Source organism: Cynocephalus volans, chromosome 6 (genome assembly GCF_027409185.1).
Source record: "Cynocephalus volans isolate mCynVol1 chromosome 6, mCynVol1.pri, whole genome shotgun sequence".
Lineage (NCBI taxonomy): Eukaryota > Metazoa > Chordata > Mammalia > Dermoptera > Cynocephalidae > Cynocephalus > Cynocephalus volans.
In genome coordinates, this window is record NC_084465.1 from 17,361,127 (window position 1) to 17,384,694 (window position 23,568).

A 23,568-nucleotide genomic window follows, 5' to 3' on the forward strand; every position below is an offset into this window, starting at 1 on the left:
GCTTGTTTGGAGGAATAAATTGAGTGTATCTGGTGCTGGTAAAAGGATCAGAGAGCTTTCCCTGCATCCACCTACCAGAAGAAAGACTTAAATTCGGATGTTCTCCGTCAATATCTTCTGTGTAACCTGAGGCTCCCTACTTGGCTGAATTGTTTTGATTGACGCCTGTGGTCCTGTGAGGGTTGCTGTGTGTTTTAACTTTAAATAAGCCTCTTCATTCCCCTACCCCCAGCGTAGGGATTAAGTTTTTATATTATCTGATAGTGTCCTCCCAGCTTTGACTGAGGGCATCATCACAGGACAGTAACTCATAGGACTGATCTGGGAGATGATTTAGTTTCAGGTAACTGTGGCCTCAGAGAATCACTCACTGAGAGTCAGGACAGGCCAGAGGGGATCTCTGCTGGGAGCGTGTGCTCCTGTGAGTACCCTTGTTTGGCCTGGCCGGGGACACCAGGGCATACCTTCCTCTGCCACTCGAAGTCAGTGAGGGCATCCAAAGGGACCAGTGTCCTTGTTCTACTGTCACCTGTGCCTGTGACTTCCACACCATCATGATTCCTCTTTCTTGCCCTCTCCTTCCCCCGTTCGTTACCAAGGTCTTCAGGATCGATCCTCCAGGGTCTCTCGTCCACAGCCTTGCTTTATGTTCCCACTGACAGCACCTTCCCCCAGTCTCTGTCACCCCACAGATGCACCTCCACCACAGGCTGCCAGCTGCTGGTGTCCCGGCCTCCAAGCTCTTGACACACAAGTTCATTTTCCACTGGGAAGTCTGACTAATCCTCTTCTCCTCTCTCTAATACCTCCTGCAACTCCTCCTGGACTCCTCAACACCTACAGGATAAAATTGAAACCAGGCACTAACGACCTGCTGCCCTCCAGCCTGTCCTTCCAAACCATTTGCCATGGTCCCCACAGGCGCCCTCAGCTGCAGCCACTGTCTTTATTCTTCCTGTGTTCCCTTTAGATGGGTTTAGTCTGGTTTCATCTCATTTCATTTTTATATCATGCTTTATATTGCATCTGCAAACCACCCCAGGTCCTGCAGAAAGTAGATGGCTTATAAATCTTAAATAAGAATGGGTCTAATCTATGCCCTCACGCCATTGCTTGCTGCCTCGATCTTCTGCTCACCCCTTCTTCCCTTAGGGTGGTCTATCTTGTGTAAAAGATGGCATCGACCACAGGGAGTGCTCCCTCCTTCCTCTGAACCCTGTGATGTTCTTGGAGACCGTTATGACTTCCTTATGTGGTCAGTTGTCTTCTCATCTCGCCCATCTTGTCATGTTGGGCTCTGGAAGAGCAGGTAGTACTTCTTGCACACAGCTATAGTCTGCCTGCAACTCTGGGGCAGTGCTTGAACAGTGAAGGCACTCAGCAGGTACTTCTAGATGCTCACCATGGCCTCTGTTATCCTTGGCTTGGGAGATTTGGAAATTTGACTGCATAAATTCAAGGATTATTAGGCTCTGAAAGACTGATTTAGATTAATTTTATAAAAGGCTGATTGATCAATCTGAATCATTTAAAGAGAGAAATGATCCTAGCATCCAGAGAGGCTAGGCACGTGTATACAAGGGCGTTTCCTCCTTGGTCAGAAGGTCCTTTCTGGAATCCCAGTAAGAGATCAGAAGTTTGCTTATTAAGCACAGAGTTTAAGCAACAGGCATTTATGTACTTCTAAGCATCTATAAGTTATGAAAACGTTTTGGACCCTGGAGATATTTCTCTTTCAAGAACCTGAATGAGCGATATAGAATCAAATACCCTCTTCCCCCCTTAACTGTGAGAAATTTCATACTCTTGTTCCTCGACTTCACTAAGACCACTGTACACATCCCTCTTTGTTTTGGTGTGTTCAACATACAGTTCCAAGTTTGTAGATATTCTCATTCGTTACATTTTCAGTTGATCATTTTGGAGTCACAAATCAGATGGCATCTTGAATCCTGGTTTTGTAATCTTTGAGGATTCCTTCTTTTAGGATCTGCAAATCTCTATTTATAAATTAGTACAACATAACACCCTTACTAGAGAAATGACAGATGCTTGTGCCTCAGTTCTAGAAATCGTAGTCCAAACCCCATATAATTTAGGAGTCTAAAATAGTGTTTGTTGGGTCATTAATGAATCAGTAGTACCCTGGGTGTGTAAGCAATGCTATTTTAAACCCTTTGCTGACTTCAGTGATAAAGAGGGTACAGAATGTGCCTTGCTAGGCTTGTGAGCTTCCCATGAGTAATACCCATGGTTATTATGATGTCAGAACTTGAATATTCTTTACCAAATACATAATAATTGCATCATGGAGCATGGAAATACAACTGGGGTCAGGGTGTAAAAAGTATTATTTTTCTCAGAGAAAACAGCAGCACAGGGCAAACGCTGATGCTCCCATGAGGGCAGTTAGGCCAGTATTTAGCAGTGTCAAACTCCTGTGGTCAGTTTGAAGGCATCTTTTCATTTTAGTCACCAGAAAGTGATTTGTCTCAAAGTTTCCAAACCAAACCAGTGACATTTGTGACTGACAATCCTATGCCTCCCAATTGCTCAGAAAAGTTTGAGGTGGTGATTAGTGTGTGCACACTAGAAATGACTAATAATTGTGATAGTCAGAGCTGTTCCGTCATTTGCCACCTTGATCTCATGAAGCATTTTCATGGGGCGTGGAAGTGATACTAGAATATGGAAGAAAGGGATTGAACTATTTAGAAATTTTTTAATTGTCTTTAAAAATGTGTGCTCTGGTTTTGATGGAGCATGCTCTGGAGCATGTTGTGCATCATCGTATAATTACACTAAACTTCATTAATTCAGACTCGTCAGGGCTGTCAGCATTTAAGGAAAATTACAGCACTAGTCAGGATGGGCTAAGTTATACTGTGGCAACAAACAGCTCCCACATCTCAGGGGCTTAACACAACAAAGGTTTTCTTCACACACTTGCTACATTTTGGGTGGACTGGGGTCTCTGATCTTTGTTATGCTCATTCAGTACCCAGGCTGAGGAGCCTCTCCTCCCTGGATCATGGCTGGCTAGTATGGCAAGGGAAGGAGGATCCAACTGGCACATTGCACACTGGCTCAAAAAGCTTTTGCCCAGAAATGATACTTCTCGTGCCCTTTTTATTGGCCAAGGCTAATCACATGGCCCAGACTAACTCTGAGTTCCATGGCTTGGAGTTACCTTAGTTATAGCAAGAGTTTCCAAAGTGAAAGACTCATTACAATTTATTAGGATACAGAAGAAAATATTTGATTGTGTATATTTTATCTCATCTTTTAACTTTTTCAGGTTTTGTAGGTTTTTGGGTTTTTTTATATTAGTAAAGTAGAACATGCAGTCATCCCTTGGTATCTGCAGGGGATTGGTTCCAGGACCCCCGTGGATACCAAAATCCAGTTTCTCAAGTCCCTGATAAGAAATGGCATAGTATTTGCATATAACTTACCCCATATCCTCCAGTATACTTTAAATCAACTCTAGATTACTTAAAATGCCTAATACAATGTAAATACCACACAAATAGTTGTTATACTGTATTGTTTAGAGAGTAATGATTTTTTTAAAAAAGCCTGTACATATTCAATACAGGCACAATTAAAAAAATATATTTTCAATCCACGGTTGGTTGAATCCACAGATGTGAAACCCACAGATACAGAGGGTTGACTTTATGTGATTTATAAAAAACAAATATCACATACGTTAGGAGTAAGTGTTCATTTTTTTCCTAAGTGCTCAATCAAAAAACAAGTTGAGATCATTGTTTATACAAAAGATACAAATCTGCAATAAGCACATTGTACACAGAAACTGTGTCTCACCTATGACCAAGGATAGTGCTTTTTATTAAAATGATAAACAGAAAAAGAAGTGTAAAGAAATGTATCTGAATCTTCTGAAGCCCTTGAAGTTTCCCAGGCACCCTCTTCAGGATCTTTGGAAGTTTCTTTCTTCCTGACTAAACCTGCCTTTCCTCAAGGAATAGCATTTGAGATAAGGAACAAATGAGCCCTTGTTCCATTTCATTGTTTGTTTGTTTCCTTTGTTCGTTCATTCAAAAATAGCAAAACGAACGTCCGGTGTGTGCCAGGCATTGTGCTGAGTACTGTGAGCACTCGTTTTCATTGCAAATAGTATGCAAATTATATGTGTCGATGGGCTAATTGGCTCCCTGTCTTCGTTTCTCACTAAACACTTACTTAGGGCTCACTATGTGCCAGGCACTGTTCTTAGTGCTTTGTGTATACATTAACTCATTTAATCCTCAAGGACCCTGTGAGATACTGTTACTGTCTCACTTTATATAGATTGAGGCACAAAGAGATTAAGTAACTTGCGGAGATCATAACAGCTAGCAAGGGGCAGAGTTGGCATCTGACATAGCTGCTGTGAACTCAGAAAGAGTCTGAAAATGAGTTCTTGGAATGCAGGCCAGTTAGGTTGGAGACTGCCTATATCTCCTGATGCCATCCTGTCTGCTGTAAAGCAGGACACATGAGAGCTGTGTGACGTCTTAGCTGTGCCCCAGGAGGAAGGCACCCCGCTGCAAGAACCAGTATCATCAGGGTGGGCCCTCCTCCCAGCACTGGGTATAAGTAGCTCAGCACTGTGGAGTTGTTGGGTAATAACACCAGGACTGGTTTGATGACAGTGACTCACAGCATAAAAATGTCCTTGCAACAGACCAAAGAAACCATTTGAATTTGCACAGCTTAGAATGGGCCACTGGTTGCACTGCCAAGGGATCCGTGTACCAACTGGTTTTCATATCCACAAACACACACACAAATACGTAATTAAATATTGTAAAGAACACCATATCGCATTTTTATTGTGCTTTATAGATCTCAAAGCACATTACAGTGCTACTTCTGGGTGTGCTCCTGATACAATTTCACTTGCCTTCTATTTTCTCACTTTGTTCTCATCTCTTATTTATTTTTTCTTTTCCTCCCTTACTCCCTCCCAGCATCCATGCCTACATCCCCTGGTTCCTCCGGCGTTTCTTCCTTCAGTGCCCTTCCCTCTTTCTGTCACATCGTGGAGATGGTGCTTCCTCTCCCTTTCCCAAAGTGATCCCTAATTGAGTTTAGTCAGATGTCAGTTAAAGGCAACTGAAAGGAATGAAAAATTCTCCAGGGAACAAGAATTTAACTAAAGCTACTGTTGTAAACAGAAGTTGCCTTTGAAACCAAGTAAGAAGGGTAGATGATTGTTTAAGAGGAGGGTGAAATGAATCCTGTTTGTGGAGAGAGCCCAGGGGAGGGGCTATACGCACTTCCCATCTCAGGCATCGCTGTGTCTGTATAACGTCTTTCACAAAGTTTGCTTTGCAGTTAGATGACAGCCTATGAGGGAAATGTTCCCAGACATACATAAACATGAGTACGAGAGGCAGCCCACAGGTGCTGCGGCGAGAGCAAGACCCAGATGGCAGTCCTTTGTCCTGGTTTCTTTGTATAACACAGCAAGAAGCTAAGGTTTAGAAAAGGCAGGTTTGAGGAAATGCTGGCCTTGGCTCTTTAACTGTTGATGTCACCAGCGAGGATAGATTAAACTTCCATATGCCTTCCTTAGAAATTGTGTGGTTTTGAAATCAGACTTCAACTACAATGAACAAATGTATTTGCTTAAAGATAAGAGGAGGTGTTCAGCACAAGTGTGGGAGGAAAGCCATGGATGCTTCTACTGATTTTCAACCAGGAGGCCGCAAACACGGGCTATAAGGGCAGTCAGCCATGTGGCTGGCATGACTTTGCAGTTATTATAAATATGTTATCATATCTTGAGTACAAACATGTTTGTGCAAGGAAATACATCATGAATTATATTACACAGTGTATCAGTTTCCCCAGGCTACCGTAACAAAGTACCACAAACTGAGTGGCTTAAAGAAGAGAAATTTATTTACTCACAGTTCTGGAGGCTAGAAGTTCAAAATCAAGGTGTCCGCAGGACCATGTTCACTCTGAGACGCTAGGTAGAATCCTTTGTTGCCTCTTCCTAGTTTCCGGTGGCCCCCAACAATTCCCACCATTCCTTGGCTTGCAGCTACATCACTCTAATCTCTGTCATTATGTGGCATCCTCTCTGTATGTCTGTCTCTTCTCTTAAGGACACCAGTCATATTGGATTAGGGCTCACCGTAATGACCTTATCTTAATTTGATTATATCTGCAAAGACCCTATTTCCAAATAATGTCACATTCTCAGGTATTGGGGGTTAAGACTTCAACATATCTTTTTGGGGGACACATAGCAAAAGAATTTACACAGAGTAATAGAATAATAGAATAACACAGAGTAATAGAATTTACAGTTTTTTAGTATAAAAGAGAATTAGCAATGACATAGTAATAACACCAAAATGGGAAAGAGTGCACAAGGTTTCTAGTTCTGATTCTGAGCATGTCAAACATTTCTGAAGTAGAATCTGATCAAAAAGACAACTCAGTTGTGGGCTGGGCATGGAATGGTTAAGGGTTAGGTAAGTAAAACACATAATTTTACTTTACCAATATGGTACAAGACATTTAAGGATAACTAATTTTGTTTTTGCACAGAAGAGAAAAATGCCTTTTCAGTCTTGATTTAGAGTTTATGAAACACTTCTAAGGGATAGAAAAATTCAATTTGAGGTTTACCTAGCATTGCCAGACATATACCCATGCTCCTCAATACCCGCTTCCAGTTGGTTTACTCGTTTCCTGAGATAGTCAGTAATGATTTTGAACCAGTAGTGCATGGAGGGAGATTGATATGTCCGTGATAAATTGCTGCTGGAAGATTCAGGGAAAACATTTTTGTCAAGATTTGTGACTCAAATACCTTAAAACTAGTACTGCTGGAACTTTGACCATCCTTATTTAGAATATTTCAGAGACAAAGTGAGCAGACTTCTAGATTTTTTTAAAAAAGAATGTGTATTTAAATGGAATTCATCTGGGTTGAAACTGCAAGTATAGCCAATTTTGTTTTTACACTTTGTGGATGTTTGCCTTTTTCATCCCACCAAATTTGTTTAAAAGATAATCTTCTTGAGATCAGCAGTTGAAAAGAAAATGCAGGGTTGAAAAAGTTAACAATCTCTCCAGACTTTGGACTAAAAGGCCAGTGTGGATGACAGGTGAAAATGAGAGGGCGTGTGAAGAAAGACTGACCTGAGGCTCCTTACTAAGGCCACAGTGGAACTGAAGAGGGCACTTCTAACCTCACCCATCCCGTACCCACCTGCCCGTCTTTCTGAACTTACTCAGGTTCTACTTCAGAAATGCTTGGCACACTCAGAATCAGAACTGGAAACCTAGTTTTGGTGTTATTAATATGCCACTCCCAATTCTCTCTCCCCCCCTTTTTTTTCTATTTTCTTTTCTGCCAAAGTGACTGCAGTTACTCCTCGTTATCCATAGAGATGCATTCCTGTATGGCCTTTTCCAGAAGCACTGTAACATCAACTCATGCAGAGCTTAATTTCAAATAATCACTTTGCTTCTACTTGTTTCCATATATAATATTTGACTAATTAAAATGCATTCATAGGTCCTTTAAGTCAAGATATGGGGAAAGCACAAAACGAAATTTCATATCTCTAAGGAGGGAAAAACAAAATATCATGACTTTTTAATCCTGGGAAAATTATACTTTAGTAAAGTGCTTTTGGTTTCCTTGAATCAGAGTTATGGGTTGAAGAGTGTCTCCCCTCAGCCGTACCCCCCACCAAATTCATATATTGAATTCCTCATCCCTGGTACCTCAGAATGTGACCTTATTTGGAGCTAGGGTCTTTACAGAGGTAGTCAAGTTAAAAGTGAGATTGTTCAGATGGGCACTAATCCACTATGACGGGTGTCCTTATTAAAACAGGGAAGTGTGAACACAGACACACACAAAGAGGGAAGACTGTAGAAGACACTGGGAAGAGACAGCCACAAGCCAAGGAGAGAGGCCTACAATAGATCCTTCTCTCATAGCATGCAGAAGGAACTGACCCTGCAAGCACCTTAGTCATGGACTTCTCCAGAACTGTGAGATAATACATCTCTGTTGTTTAAGCCACCCAGTCTCTGGTACTTTGTTATGGCAGCCCTAGGAAAGTAACACTTGTACGCCAGTGTTTAGAAGTTGTTTGGGGGATTTTTTTAATAATTAAGATTTTTAATTATTTAAGAATTAAGATTCTTAATTAATACAACTATTGTTTCAAAAAGGATTATTTGAGTTGTTTTTGTCCATACTTGCTTTCCTTTCACTGATTACACCAATTTCCTGGAGAAAGAAACCGAAAAGCACACGTCTTATCAGTGTCATTCTGTACTTGACCAGCATTGGATTGGACTGGGAATTTTCAGATGGCTTATGAACACCTGACACCACGGCCTGTAGACAATCCATTATGGACTACTGCACCAAAAGGCTGGTTCATCCATGGACATTTATGGCTTAGACCAGGGTGATAGGGCACTGTTACAGAAAGTGATTGGAGAGAGGCTTAGAGTTGCTGTGGGCTGGGTTAGCAACTTTCAGAAAGAAAAAAGTCAGTCTGAATATGGAGAGGAGCTGATTTTGACAAATAAGGAGCCAGTAGGTAGTGAATAATGTGCAAGTAGTAGGAAAAGAATGTTTTCTCAATTGAAGAAACACAGTTCATGATAGAATTTGCAGACTCCAGGCAGGTGGCGTAAAAGATTTTGAAAGCTCTTAAGAGAATCACATTTCTTGGAAAAGCGGGGGCGTGACATGGTACGTTTGGTTCTCTCGCCAGGGTAGCACCCCTTCTTTCTCTCTTCCTGACCTTTGTGGGAAAGAAGACTTTATCTGCCATCTACTCTACTTTCTATACCATTTCCCCTGGGAAACATCTTTACTCCCATGGGTTCCATCTTCATTGAGGTATTGATGACAGCCCTCAGGTCCACGTCTCCAACCATGACCTCTTGCCCATTCTCCTGACCTGATTTGTTTCTTGATACATATAGAACATTTCCTCTTCATTGTTACTCATGCCTAAAGTGAAGCCAATCCAAAACAGAGCTCCTGTAGCTGGACCACACTCTTAGCCTCAGCAACACTGTCCTTCTCTTTGTCCCTTTGGGAAGTGAACCCTCGGTCTCCATCTTTCTCCCTTTTGATAGCTGCCATTTTGTCCTGCTGGCCTTTGTTTAGCAACATTTTTGGCTGTATCCCTTTGTCTTTGGCCTATCCATGAACTAGTTTAGGGTCACCTTGCCCTCTTTCCCTTCCAGTTAATCCTGTGCAGGCTTAGCCCATCCTATTGATTTCCATTCTCTTTTCAAAATGGTTTATCTTCATTCAAGATTCAACCCAGCAAATAAGGACTAGATGTGTCTCACCTTTTCTTCTCTGCAAAGTCTTATTTTTCTGCTACTTTCTTTCTATTTTCTCAGGCAGTTCCTTAGTTCTAGATCCTCCTTACCTTGCCTCTGGACTGGCATGACAGCCTTACCATTGGCTGAGTGACCTGCCCAAGGTCCCTTAGCCCCAATCTTCTTACTCAAGACCAATGTTCTATCTACCATGTCACCGTACAACAGATAAGTAGCCCTTACCTCTTTAAAGAGGTAAACTTATATTAGTTTAATAATTTTTAATGGTTATATTTCTCAAATGCCATCATAACTAGAGGATACAGAAATGACAGATGACTTAGGATCATTGTCGCAGGTGTCCATTATTTTACCAGGTGATATTCAGGCAGGTGTCCCATAGTTTAGATCTGTCTTCTTGAACTTAGCAGCTTTTGTTTTTCCTTTGGCTGTTATTGTACCTGTCTCCTTGTTTGGAGCTTCTAATCTGAGGAGAAGCTTGGTTAAGGGGCATGGATTTGGGAGTCAGACAGACCTCAGTTCAAATCCCAGTCTAGCTAACAGTAGCAAAGTGACTTTGGACAAATAATGTTATCTCCCCGAGCTCCATTTACTCATCTGTAAAACAGGGAAAAGGCACCTTACCTTGCAGTTGTGGGACTGAGCACCCAGAATCTGACATAGAGAACAAAAGCAGTCATGACACTTGCCCCTCAACTTGTTGTTAATTATGTGTTAGATGACAGTCAATAAAAGTGAAGGCTACAGGAAACAGTGAGTGGCTTTTTTGCGGGGCTGCGCACCAGCTTTTTAAGTATTTAGAAATTACTTCTAGAAGGTTGAAGTTATCAGAAGATTACAGTTCTGGATAAGTAGGCTTATCCACATATGCACATAGTATATACTGGTGGTTATTTATTGCTTTAGCATTTGTTAATATATTACTGCAATGCAAATGCTCCTCAGTTGTCTGCCAGCAAAGCCAATGCTTCCTGAGGGCAGAGACCACAGTGCTGGTTGCTCCCCTGCAGGAGACTTGCTGTAGTGGTGGACTGATTCATTCACATCCTGTTAGTAGGATCCAAAACACCATCCTTCTGCCTTTCAAAAGATGGTTCCAATCTTAGCTCTACTGTAAAACCTTGCCTGACCACAGTGATTCCTGCCTCTGAACTTCTACGGTGTTTACTTTGGCAAGTTGCTTATGTTGCCTAGAATTGCCAGTTGTCCTTCATAATTTGCACTGAACTTGACAACTTCGTGAGATTTTAAGCTCCTTTAGGTCAGTGATGATGTCTTAGTGTTTCCTGTTTTACCTAACCCCAGTCTTTTTTATATACAGGACCCTTAATGCAGATTTGATGATTGATTTTATTTCAGTTTTTTTCTATTTATTTCAAATGCCCAGTGCTGCAATCAGTAGTATTGTTATTGTCATTATTGACAAAAGAATCCTGTAGAGCTTGTGGTTGATCTTAAACTGTGCTCTGGTGGGTTATAATGTATTTAACATTTCACAACCAGTGGATAAACAGACTTTGATTGAAAATCATATAAAAGCCCTGTAGACATTTAGTGTACACTGTTTTGGAAATGTATCGTTTAGAAATGAGCTAACATGAAATTATCTTTGTACTACTTGTGAAATATAAACTTGATAAGTAGGATAATTATCAAAATTTTATGAATATTATTTAGTGGGTCAATGAAGAAATTTTTTCTAGTACTTTTAAATCCTCTGAGGCATCAGATTATCATGTTTTATGGGGTTTTATTAAGGTATATTCACATTAACCCTTTTCTGCATTTTAAAAAATGTCCATTCAGATGCATAATTCTAACATTCATGTAGTTTGACATATTTCTTTTGACATATTCTGTAATTTTATTATATTTTATTTGTATATTATAATACATAAGATAGATATGGCATTCTGTTAATTATGAGAATTCTTGATTATGGGGGAAAAAAAAAGCTGTAGCTTCTATCAGATACTCATTATTCAGCCGAAGTATGTGTCTAAAAGATTTTAGGAAGTGAGGAAGTTTGGTACCTCTTAAAATAAGGTGTTCATGATTCCATTCTCTTTAATAATGTAACTGCATTCTGAGTGGTAATCTGTTTCACATCTGCCAAACCTAAATTAAAGCTTATATAGTGATAAAATGGTGCCACTATTTTACTTATAATTCCTTCTCTTGAGCTTCGTGAGAATCCAGTGAAATGGAATTGAATTCATTTTTTTAAAATTGTAGTTGAACCCTTATTCATCCTTGTAGTTTTACCAGTCTGATCTTCCAGTAGATAATTGGGAGGTGGTGAAATGGAAAGGAAATGTACTCAGTTGTGAAGCAACTTTCAGTTCATATCATTGTGAAATATAAAGTTACGAAGAAACTAAGCAAATAAGTGGGGAAAATACACTAAATAAGTCAATCCTTTAGCAAATTCTATTTTTTAAAAATTGTGAGTTAAAACCTCAAGAAGATTGTGAAAATTTTTTAGGTGTTCTTTATTTTTTTTTTGCAGCTGGTGGGTATGGGGCTCCAAACCCTTGAAGTTGGTGTTACAATAGGTAATCTGTTTATTACGTGGAAAAAATTATCTGTAACCCTAGAAAAATGAATTTCTCATTAAGACAGAGGGAGGTACGTAGAATTATCTAAGTTTGAACTTCTGGTGTCAGGGGCTGATTTTTCCACCTATCATAGGAGCCTAAACCCATTGCTTGACTTTTTAGTTTTCAAACCTTTGTGAGAATGAATTGGCATAACAAGGGTAATTTGGGCCTATCCCAGGCAAAGTCAGAGAGATGCTTACTCTGCCCATAAAACATCCATCCCAGAGCCTGGTACATACTAGGTGCTGGAGAATCACAAGTGTTTTGAGGATGCTGAGGAATACGGGTTGAAATCAAGTATGATAGTATTTTATGGACATTGATGGTATCTATAATAAAGGCTAGAAGGCAGATGTTTTAAAAAATAGTATTTTAAATGCAGAATTATATACACGTTTTTAAAAAATGCAAAATGAGCATTTGAATAAAGTAGCTGAAAGAGGGGTCAGAGCCTCCATTGCCTTCAGCATACAGGCTATCAACTGCACCCCAAGTCTGGGTAAAATCTGGATTTGTTCTGGGCATGAGACAGTCTGCATCTTTGTGGTAGTAAGGAATAACTTCTTACAAATAATGGACTTTAATTCTGCTAACTCTAGATAGGTTTTAATGTTTTAATCTCAGTGTTATTGGTGTTATTTTTCATTTTTCATATGTAATGAGGTAACATTAGGAAAGCACGTGAGGTCCCTAAACACGTCTGATATTTGGTGCTTATGATTTTGGCCTGTTTATGAGACCAAGTGGTATAGTAATAGGAATGCCACCTATTAGAAGCTTTAGTTATAGATTATGATGACTTTTTGTGCTTCATAGTGAATGAAAATGTGGCCATTCTCTCAGGTTTTATCTTGGGAGACCACTAAGGCTTTAGTGGAAAGGTCTGGGTCAGGTCATCCGTCTAGGGAGCAGATGGGCTTATTGCAGATTTATCCTCCCATGATTTCCTGGTCCCTTATACCATCCCCCAGGGGCTCAAACCCCACTCTCACAGTTGTGTCATAATAGCCTCCTCAGCCTCCCGCCAAGGAGAGACACAGTTCACTGTCTCTTCCAGGAGCCTAATAGGAAGGGCAGAAATGACTAGAAAAGCAGTTGAGATTTTGCTGTAGAATCAAATTGAAAATGTCCATTAAGCCCCTGCCTTTTCCAAAAAGAAAATGGACAAAGAAAGGAGGAAAGTGGGCCTTGAAGAGCACAGGGGTCAATACAGAAGGAAATAAGAGGAGACATTTAGCTCTTCCTTTAAAGTGGAAAACATAAAGTCTCCTTCCGCCCCCTTCCTTGCCCCCAGCTTTAGTGGTCTGAATAATTGGTAAAAGTTTGCGGGCTTGACTCCCCGAGAGCTAAACTAATCAGGAAGGTTTGTTCTGGAAAAATACTCTCAAGGAGAAATGTTTGGAAACAAGTCTGATTGTTGCATAGGATTATTTTAAGATTAAGCTGTGAAACTACCAGCAGTGTTTCATTCCTTATAAAGACATTTTAGGGATTTTAAAAATTATTATTATTAAAGACTTTTCCTTAGCTATATCTTGTTTGAGCATTTTGCTTCTCCCAGCAAAACGGCTTCTGCTACAGAACAGAGGTAACAAGGCTACATCAGGAATTATATCCTGTTTTTGGAATAGTGGCTTTTGCCCATTTAAAGGAGCCGCAGTGGCCACACCAGACCAGCATCTGAGGCAGCCAGCCCTGGTGAAGGGATTTCTAGCCTTACATGTCTCTGTGATCCTGGGCATCTGTCACCAGAGGCAGCCGGTGATGATTTCCACAATTTTATGACCTTTGGCTGTCATCCCAATGACCAATAAGTCATACACCACCCTCTTCCCCTCTGTAAAATTCCACTTGTACACCCTGCCCTTTCCACCAAGACTTTTTTGAAACAGTGAGAATAGAGGATAGAGCCGCACCTCCTTTATGTACAATCAGCACATTTCTGCTGTTGCCACCTCAGCCGCGCCCCCTCCCCTCCCCAGGGATTGGAGGAGCAAAGGGCAAGCTAGATACAGAAGAATGAAGGAAGCGCTAATTTTGCTTTGCCTCTTCAGTGGAAATGTTACTGAAATCCAAGGAATTGGTCATTTCTATATTGTATACAACATGTAGAACAATATGGATATTTAATACTGATAAATAGAGAATAACCATTTTCTGTGTTGTTATACAAGGGTACTTCAAAAAGTTCACAGAAAGATTTGTATTCTTTTTTTTCTTTTCTGCCCCCAGCAGCTGGCTGGTACAGGGATCAAATCCTGGACCTTGCTGTTATCAGAACCATACTCTTGAGCTAACCAGCCCACCCTCATGTTATCTTTTTACTTCTATTTTTCCACAAACCTTTTTAAAAAAATTATTATTATTTAACGTTTAAATCAAAAATTGTTTTCTCAACATACAAAGGAAGACATCACAAATTGAATTTCAAGTCAATTGATAAGGAACAAATTCAACACACAAAGATTAACATTCTTAATGCATAAAGAACTCTTAAAAATGAATTAGAAAAATCTTAACAGAAATTTGATGAAGAACATAAGCAAACAAGTCACACATCCCAAAGAAACACACGTGGCTAATAAGTACATTCTAAGATGTTCTTGCAGGTGGGGGCAGCTGCCCATTGCCCAGGCCTCAGGACCTCAGGTGTACTCTGTTGCTTGCCTGTTTCTGGGCAGTGGCCCATGGCTCCCAGCCTCAGGACCCTGGGTGTTCCACAAACCTTTTGAAGTACCCTGGTGTAGAATGAGGGAGGCTAACAAACCTTTTGAAGTACCCTGGTAGAATGAGGGGGAGGCTAACTTGAACAAAAAGAGCAGTAGAAAGAAACAAGTGAAGTATGGATTCTGAATAAGCAAGCCAAAATAGTCTTGTCAGGATAAGAACGTACATGGACATGCACTCATAGTACGCAGGTGGAGGTTGGAGTTCAGGATTGAAACAAGAAGGGAAGCCGCCGGCAGATCCGTGGGATAAGGGTAAAGGCGGGGCTCAGAGCTGGTGTTGGGTGTTAGGCCAGAACTGCCCCTAGGAAGTCACAGCACATCCAGGCTGAAGTGCAGGCAGAACATGACTGCTGAGCCCAGGACAGGAACTGCCTGGCCTCTGCCCTGGTTATTGAAAAGTCTTGCTTTGGGTGGAAAAGGATTGGCAGATTTTTCTGTAATCTCCAGAGTGAGACTGGGATCCATAGATGTATGTGACGGGTGGTTGCTCCATGGCCAGAGAACTAACTGCTCCTGGAGGTCTGGCCAGTTAGAGTGTTTCTTTCCGTCAACTGAGTGCCTACCATGTATGATAAACTTGGCCTAATACCGGGGAAAACACAAAGATGTGTGAAGTATGAACTGTAGCTCTTACCACCAGAATATAGCCTGGTTAGAAACATGACCTAAATGTGTAAATAGTTAAACAGCACAAAAGACAAATAATTCAACAAAGGAAGAGATTTTATAAGTCAGGAACATAATTTGTGGCCAAATGGATGACACATATGGTAAGTGCCATGGGAACAGACAGTTGGCAGTGATCATTGTGGGTTGGAGTGGTCCAGAAAGAGGGATCGGAACTAACTAGTCTTTGGATAAGTTGAGAGAAGCAGGGAAGGCATGCCAGATGAATGAGAGTAAAGGTAGGAAGTGTAAGGTACATTCCAGAAACAATAAGTGGACCAGCTTAATTAAAGCTGAGGTTTCAGGAAGGTTAATAGTTGTAGCTGAAGCAAATGATACAGTTGGAATCAAAATGTAAAGGTGTTAAGAAATTGAGTCCTCAACTTTAACTCCTACACACTAAGGAGTCATTGAAAGTTTTTGGACAGAGGAGTAATATGCTTAGAGATGTTTTAGGAAGATTAATCTAGTGGCCAAATATAAGCAAATTAAAGGGAGAAAGAGTACTCAAGTAGACCAGGTGTCTGCGTTTGCCTTAGTCCTACTATGTAGTGGTAAGTGCTTCAACTATGAAAATCGCAGCAAGAACAGAAATAAAGAATTGTATGCAAGAAACATTTTGAAGAAAGGAGAAATTAATAAGACTTAATAACTTCTTGTCTATGGAGATAAAGAAGAATCATCAAAAAATAAATCCACAGTTTGGGAGCCAAGTGACTAGAAGAATATTTTATGAACGGAAATGGAGATTTTAGGATGGAGGGTGAGATGGCTAGATTTTTAGGAAAAAATAAGAAGTTCAGCTCTGAAAGATCATATTTGATTTTGTAGCAGGAGACAGAAATATATTACTAGAACATGTGAGGGAGAGCCCAGCCTGCGATAAACATGTAGGAGTTGCCTGCGTGTAGATGACAGCTTAACCTGTTTGAATAGATGATTTCTTCCAGAGGGAACAGAGTCAAAACGTTGGAAATGCCAACATTTTAAAGAAGGAAGAGGAAGAGGAACCACCCAAGCACAGTGTGCAATCAAACATGGGGAGGAGGAGGTTACAGATTCCCATAGTCCAGATAAGAACATCAAGAAGGAAGGTGTGGTCAGCAGTATCAGATGTTGCAGAGAGGTTAAGGAGAACAGGGGCTGAAAAAAGGCCATTGAATCAGGCAATTCGGAAGTCATTCACTTTTAAGAACACAGGCCTATAGTGTGTGACTGTGTGTGGGGAAATGGATTAAGAGTGAACACTGAAGAACAAGGAGCATAAACCATTGATTACGGGTGAGAAGAGGGAGAGAATTGCGAGCGGGGAATGCGGCTGTTACTCTTTGCCTTCCAAGTTTGTGTGTGCACACACATGGGAAGGGAGAAGGGAAAGGTCAAGTCATTGATTCATTGGGCCAGTCTTTATTAAGTACTTGCTTAGAACATGGATCCAATTAACAGGGAGAAATTGAAAGATGTAAGAGAAAGAGAGCCATGGAGGAAGTAGAGTTCAGGAGACAATGGGAGAACATGGATCACTAGAATAGGGGGACTCAATGTTGGAAAGGAGAAGCACCTCCTCCTCTGAGACTGGAGAGAAGGAACAGAGGGTGGAGGTTGTATGTAGATTCAGGAAAGTTTTGAAATGAGGAGAGGAATGAAGGAGGAAAGTCGCTGACCTCAGGCTCCTGGACAAAAGGGAAGGTGGGTTGTCTCCTGAGGGAGGATGGACCATTGTGATGGGTGGCCGGGTGAAAAGATACTCAGTGACCAGGGTGGGTAATGCCAGGGTTCAGGGACGCAAGCCCCACTTGACTACAGCCTCGAAGATGGGCAGTGTTTGTTTCTACTTTTACCTTTACGAACTTATCCTTCCTTATCACCTTATTTTTTTTCCAAAATATATTTTCTATGAGTTTTTGTTTGTTTTCAGTATCACCATAATTATAAATTGTACAACTATTCCAGAGTAATGGCCTTGTAGATTTCTGAGGTTATCTAAATTGTGGATGAGATGTTGGTATGAAATGGTAGCATTTTCTAGAGACATTTACTGATACACGGATTTAGCAGAAAAAGCGAGTTACTAGAACCCATAAATTATGTTATCCACTTCCCACCAAAAAGGCTGATATATAGAATGTTTTAGACTATCTAAATAAATGAAAACATCAGACCAGCTGTTGATCCACTCCACCCTACAGAATTCATTTAAGATGACTAAGACACTGGGTGGTAATTATGGTTCATCCAAAATCCAGGACGTCACGAGTAGCCTTTGATGGGGCATTTGTTGGACGATGTTTCCTCAAAAGAGTGAACCTGACAGTTGGGGTCTGTTGACAACGCTGAGCTGACAGTGTGGGGCAACTCAGTGCACAGCACTTAACTGGGCCATCTGATACAGTCTACAGTGTCAGTAGGATGCAACCCAGTGAGAATTGAGGAAGAGTCAGTTTCTGTCACAAATAATATTTATAAAAAACAAATGATCAACTAAGTCCTGATATTCTAATTCCATATCTGAACCTTGACTCTACTCCTGGCTGTACTAAGGAAGTCTCCCACCCTCCTAATGTTGGCAGGCAGAGCACTGGAACACCTGGTGCCACAAACTGAGTGGCCAGAATGTGCTTCTGGGTGGAACAGATTCACTTGTTCAACCTTGTTTTGAAGCGAGAGGAGAGTCTTTTATGTGACCCAAGCCACTGATCAGAACTGAGATGGATCCATTGAGTTCATTCATGCACAGGTGACTCAGACATGTATTTTTCCTTTTCCTTCTCTTTTTCTCGTAGGTATGGCCTCACATGTGCAAGTTTTCTCCCCTCACACCCTTCAATCAAGTGCCTTCTGTAGCGTGAAGAAACTGAAAGTAGAGCCGAGTTCCAACTGGGACATGACTGGGTACGGCTCCCACAGCAAAGTGTACAGCCAGAGCAAGAACGCACCACCTTCTCAGCCAGCCACCACAACCGTCAGCACCTCCTTGCCAATCCCAAACCCAAGCCTACCTTACGAGCAGACCATCATTTTCCCAGGAAGCACCGGGCACATAGTTGTAACATCAGCAAGCAGCACTTCTGTCACTGGGCAAGTCCTCGGTGGACCACATAACCTAATGCGTCGAAGCACTGTGAGCCTTCTTGATACCTACCAAAAATGTGGACTCAAGCGTAAGAGTGAAGAGATTGAGAACACGAGCAGCGTGCAGATCATCGAAGAGCATCCACCCATGATTCAGAATAATGCAAGTGGGGCCACTGTAGCCACTGCCACCACATCAACTGCCACCTCCAAAAACAGTGGCTCCAACAGTGAGGGTGATTATCAGCTGGTCCAGCATGAAGTGCTGTGCTCCATGACCAACACTTATGAAGTTTTAGAGTTCTTGGGCCGAGGGACGTTTGGGCAAGTGGTCAAGTGCTGGAAACGGGGCACCAACGAGATTGTGGCCATCAAGATCCTGAAGAACCACCCGTCGTACGCCCGGCAAGGTCAGATCGAAGTGAGCATCCTGGCCCGATTGAGCACGGAAAGCGCCGATGACTACAACTTCGTCCGGGCCTATGAATGCTTCCAGCACAAGAACCACACGTGCTTGGTCTTTGAGATGCTGGAGCAGAACCTCTATGACTTTCTGAAGCAAAACAAGTTCAGCCCCTTGCCCCTCAAATACATTCGCCCAGTCCTTCAGCAGGTAGCCACAGCCCTGATGAAACTCAAAAGCCTGGGTCTTATCCATGCTGACCTCAAACCAGAGAACATCATGCTGGTGGATCCATCTAGACAACCATACAGAGTAAAGGTCATCGACTTTGGTTCAGCCAGTCACGTGTCCAAGGCTGTGTGCTCCACCTACCTGCAGTCCAGATACTACAGGTAAGACTGGGAAAGTTAGGGGATGCCGAATGCTCAGTGGCACAGAGAATAAAATTCTGTGCCAGCAGCTGCTGCCCTCGAATGATCTTAGATCAGGACATGTGCACATTGAAATGGCAATTGGAAGGCACGTAAGAATAGAGCCAAGTTAGATCCTTGGTATAGATGTTCAGAGTAGGAAGGGATCCTACCAGGTGAAGAGCAAAAGCAGAGCAGAGGACGTCAGTCCTCAGGGATAGGTGGGGTCCAGACAGGTGGAGGAAAGGAAGGGGCATTCTGTCCAGAGTCACACTTATAGGAATGTGCAAGATGCATTCAGGAGGCAGGGAGAACACCTGCCTGGCCAGACAGAGAATTTGTGAGTAGTGGGGGATGTGATGGGAAGGATAAATTGGGACCAGGTTGTTGGGAGTCTTAAACACTAGACTGAGGAATTATAACTGTATCCTTAAGCCTGGAACAAGCACCAGAAACTTTGAACAACACAGGACAACAGGATGAAAGCCATGTTCTGAGATTACTGTTCAATCCACGTGGAAAAGGGCTGCTGGAAGGGAGAAATGTTCTATTGGGGCTCTCTCCTGTGATGAGATAATGTCAAGCTTTGAGTCAGGAAGGTGAAAGAACTTCCTGACCCAAAGGGAAGTGTAAGGCTCCGTCATTCCACAGCAGTCATTTTGCTTCTATCCTGGGCCAGGCCTAGAGCCAGCCATAGGGGTAAGTAAGGCCCTTGCCATCCTGCAGTCCCTGGCACACTGCTGCTCAACTCTGGCTACACAGTAAAACCACCTGGGGAGCTTTAAAAAATAACCTTACTTGGGTCCCAGTCCTCACAAACCAAACCCACATCTCTGGGGTGGGGTCCGGCACAAATGTTTTCCTGGGGTGCAGTGAGGACTGAGACCTCTTGCTCCAGACTGAGATGAGAGCTCTGGCTTTGGAGCCAGGAAAACACGGGGTTGAGCCTGATCCCTCTGCTCACTAAGCTGTGTGACTTGGGCTGATGGCCCACTTCTCTGCACCTTCATTTCCTAAGCCTGACGCTGGGGGGATCCTATCACCTGCCCTGCAGGCGTGCTGGTGATTGAGTGCTGTCACAGGGCTGAGACACCTCACTCGGCGGCCAGCCCCGCAGTGGGTGCACAAGGAGGGGTGGGTAGAGATGGGAAGCAAGAGCCTCAGTTTTTTGGAAATAGCAATGGCGCTGTGTTTGAAATAATATCAAACAGTCCAGTGAAAGCAGAATTTGGCCAGAAAGGAAACACAGACTGCCATGAGAAGATAGGACTGGTACACATTTAAGATCCCATGACTCCTTTCTGCCTGAGACTTTCTGCCCTGACACTCCGCTTGTGGATGTGCTCTCTCCACGCTTCCTTCGAAGCCACAGAGAAAGCCTGGAAAATGGGCAAGAGCCAACACAGCTGACCTGATACCCATTCCTGGAGCTGACCTCCACGGGCCCCTCCGCTTACCCCCGCTTGTCACTGTTTGCCCCTGCCCTGGGCCCCGAGCCCAGTTGCCCACAGAGCTGCTGCGATCCCCTCACTCTCACTCTCTTACATCCTGTCCCTGCCGCCCAGCCCTCAGCCTGCCTGGCCTCACCCCTCTTCCCTGGGACAGTAGTAGCCACAAGACTCGGGTCCCCAGGTCCTCCTCTCACTTCCTTCCCTGTCTCCTTTCATCTCAATCCTGACTCAGATGAGAGGGTTCAAGGTTTCTCCACTGGTGCTGTTTCTCACTCTTCTCTCCCTGCCTTTAGCAGGCATTTGCAGAGTTAGAGCACCTCTCCACTAGCACTTAAATCTGTCCTCCACGGTTCCTTTCTCACTAAGTGCAGACGCACATGCAGCTCCCCATCTCAGGAAGTGTCTCCATGGGCCTCCGCTTTCCCTGCCAGGCTCCCGGAGGTGGTGGATCTACTTCTGTGGACTCCTCTGCTCTCTGCTCCCTCTATGCTAGGCCTTTGCCATTGGCTCTTTGTTTCTGCTGCTCTAAAGGAGCTGCTCTGCTGGCTGAGAGCTCATCAGTGCCACATGGAGGGGAGCAGTGAGCCTAGGGCTGGCCAGCTCCAGTGGCACCGTTGTGGGTCACCAGCCCGCCTGAGGGATGGCTGGTGCTGTGGCTACTAGCTCTCTGCTGACAACAGATGGAGGCTGCTGTTGTCACTTTATATTTAGGTCCATAAATTCAGCATGCCAAAGGCTATTTCTTCCTAGATCTTGGCTTCAATTTAGGGTGAACTGCAGCCAAGACAGGGGCTGCTTGGGGCTTTTATTATTTAGTTAACCTGAATTGCTGTTTAGTGAACAGATACCAGTGTCATTAAAGTTCACTAAAATTAAGCACGACGACTTGTAAAAAGACTTTTTAAAACTATTTAAAAGGCAGTGCATGCTTAGAGCAACACATGATGCATCGAGTAAGCTGAATTTGGGATTCCTAAGCCCCTTTGCATTCTCACCTTCTTGTGCCGTGTGACACTTCCCACTCCTCCCACTCCCCAGCCCCTGCTCAGGGACTCTGCAGTTTTACTTTGTTTTCGTGTCTGCCCCTGGTACTGGGGAGATTGAGGTCACAAAACTTGGGACTCTAGCTCAGGAAGTCTGTGGGTGTCAGTAGACGTTTGCCTGTGATTGCTGGAGGGAAGATCTTTTAACTGGACTTCTGAAGATCCTTGTCTTTTGGCAGCACCTCTGGTGGCGTTGAAGGCTGGTGTCCCCAGGCCTCCTGTGCTCTCTGCTCCCCTCTTTCACTTCCCAACTGGCACAGTCACACCCACCCCTGCACCCCCATGTCCCGCTAAAAGACCCTCCCTTTGGGTGTGATAGCACCTTTTCTTTACCCCTTAAGTGACCGTTGCCTACAATTCTGAGCAGGCTGACCTCTTCCTCTTCGTGGTTGCCTGTGGCCTTCAGGTCCTCGTGGTCGGCCTCCCTGTGCACAGCTATAGTTTCAGGGCACAGTCAATCTGAAAGGCAGCCCAGCCCTTCTGCCTGAAAAGATGCTTCATTTCTAAATTGGTCACAATGTTCTGTTTCTCCCCCAGGCCTGGTTTGCCACCATGCAGATCAATATGAGTGTCCGAGGACAGTCTTCAGCTCTTTGTCTCCATCAGCCCTGGCTGTGTGGCTCAGCCAACTCTAGCCCACATTTATCAAGCTGATTTTCCTGATTGCTTTGTCTCTTATGGGTTATGGGGGGAGAATGGGGCCAAGTAAAATGATTTATCTGTACATTGTTAAGGCCCATGTCCTAGAAGGAAAAAGCTTTCAGCTACATCTTGAGAGAATGTATGTTTGAGCTACTGGGACAAAGAAGTCATCACATGCTGCAGAGCCAGCCTTCCGGCAGGGCATGTTTCCCCCCAAGGTTCCCCTGTAGCTGAGCTGGGCATATTATCCCAGGGGAGAACACTTACATGTCCCTTTGTCATTTTAAATGGGACTGTGTTAAGTCTCTCATCCCACCATTGTCCCCGCCAAGTGACATGGAAACAGCATGATATAAAGAGATGTTCCTGTCCTCAGCCTGGAGACTTGGAAAAGGAGGTGGTGTTCCCGGAGCCAACTCTTCTCCAGCTATTAGGCATTTGCTTGGCTGAGATTGGGAGCATATTGCTGTTGGTATTCTGTGAAGCAAGCCTGATGGCGTGTTTTTCAGGAAACAGAGGCTGCTTTTTTAGTTTTTTTCAGTCTGATGCAGGGGTATCCCCTTCCAACTTGACCTTCCACCTTGAAGGTCAGTTACATAGTTATCTGTCAACTGGGTTGGTTCTCAAGCTCCATTGTGCATAAGAATCACCTGGAAAACTTAAGAATAGATTTCTGCCAGTTTTGTCTAGACCTACTGCACCAGAATCTCCAGGGTAGTTTGTCCCCTGCCCTCCACAACATGTCCACTCTCCACCCCACAGATTTGCCTTGGGGAATTGGAGGTGAGCTGGTGCAGTGGTCTTAGGACCACTCTTTGAGAAACATTGCTCTGGGGGAGAGAAAGGGATTTCCTTGATGGTGTCACCTTTCAGCTATTCACACCCAAAGGAACAGAGTTGCAGGTAATCCTGTTTACTTGTATTACCTCACCTTGGGAGTCCCTGCCATTTCCTTATTTAATTCTACATTGATACCAGGTTATTTTGTTTTTTTTCTTTTTGAGCATGCAGTAAATTGGTGCTGGGGTATTTCCACTGTCGGCATGACCAGCAAACTAAAAACAAGACCAAATATTAAATTCTTCTCTCAGGAAAAATACAAACAAAAAGTCATGCCATTCAGGCAAAGGATAGTCAGTGAATAGAATGTACAGATTTTTTGTCTGTGCTCTGGGCTACTCAAAATATTCTTGTCTAG

The 23,568-nt window shown here is 43.0% G+C and overlaps 1 protein-coding gene across 4 annotated transcripts in view; it reads left to right on the plus strand.

Annotated features, from left to right (window-relative positions):
- The window catches only part of HIPK2 (homeodomain interacting protein kinase 2), a 188,589-nt gene that overhangs the window by 37,733 nt on the left and 127,288 nt on the right, over positions 1 to 23,568 (plus strand). For all 4 annotated transcript variants that reach the window (XM_063099934.1, XM_063099935.1, XM_063099936.1 and 1 more), the window contains exon 2: positions 18,133 to 19,216. In XM_063099934.1, coding sequence (XP_062956004.1) covers positions 18,133 to 19,216 — 1,084 coding nt within the window. The remainder of the gene's footprint in view (positions 1 to 18,132; positions 19,217 to 23,568) is intronic.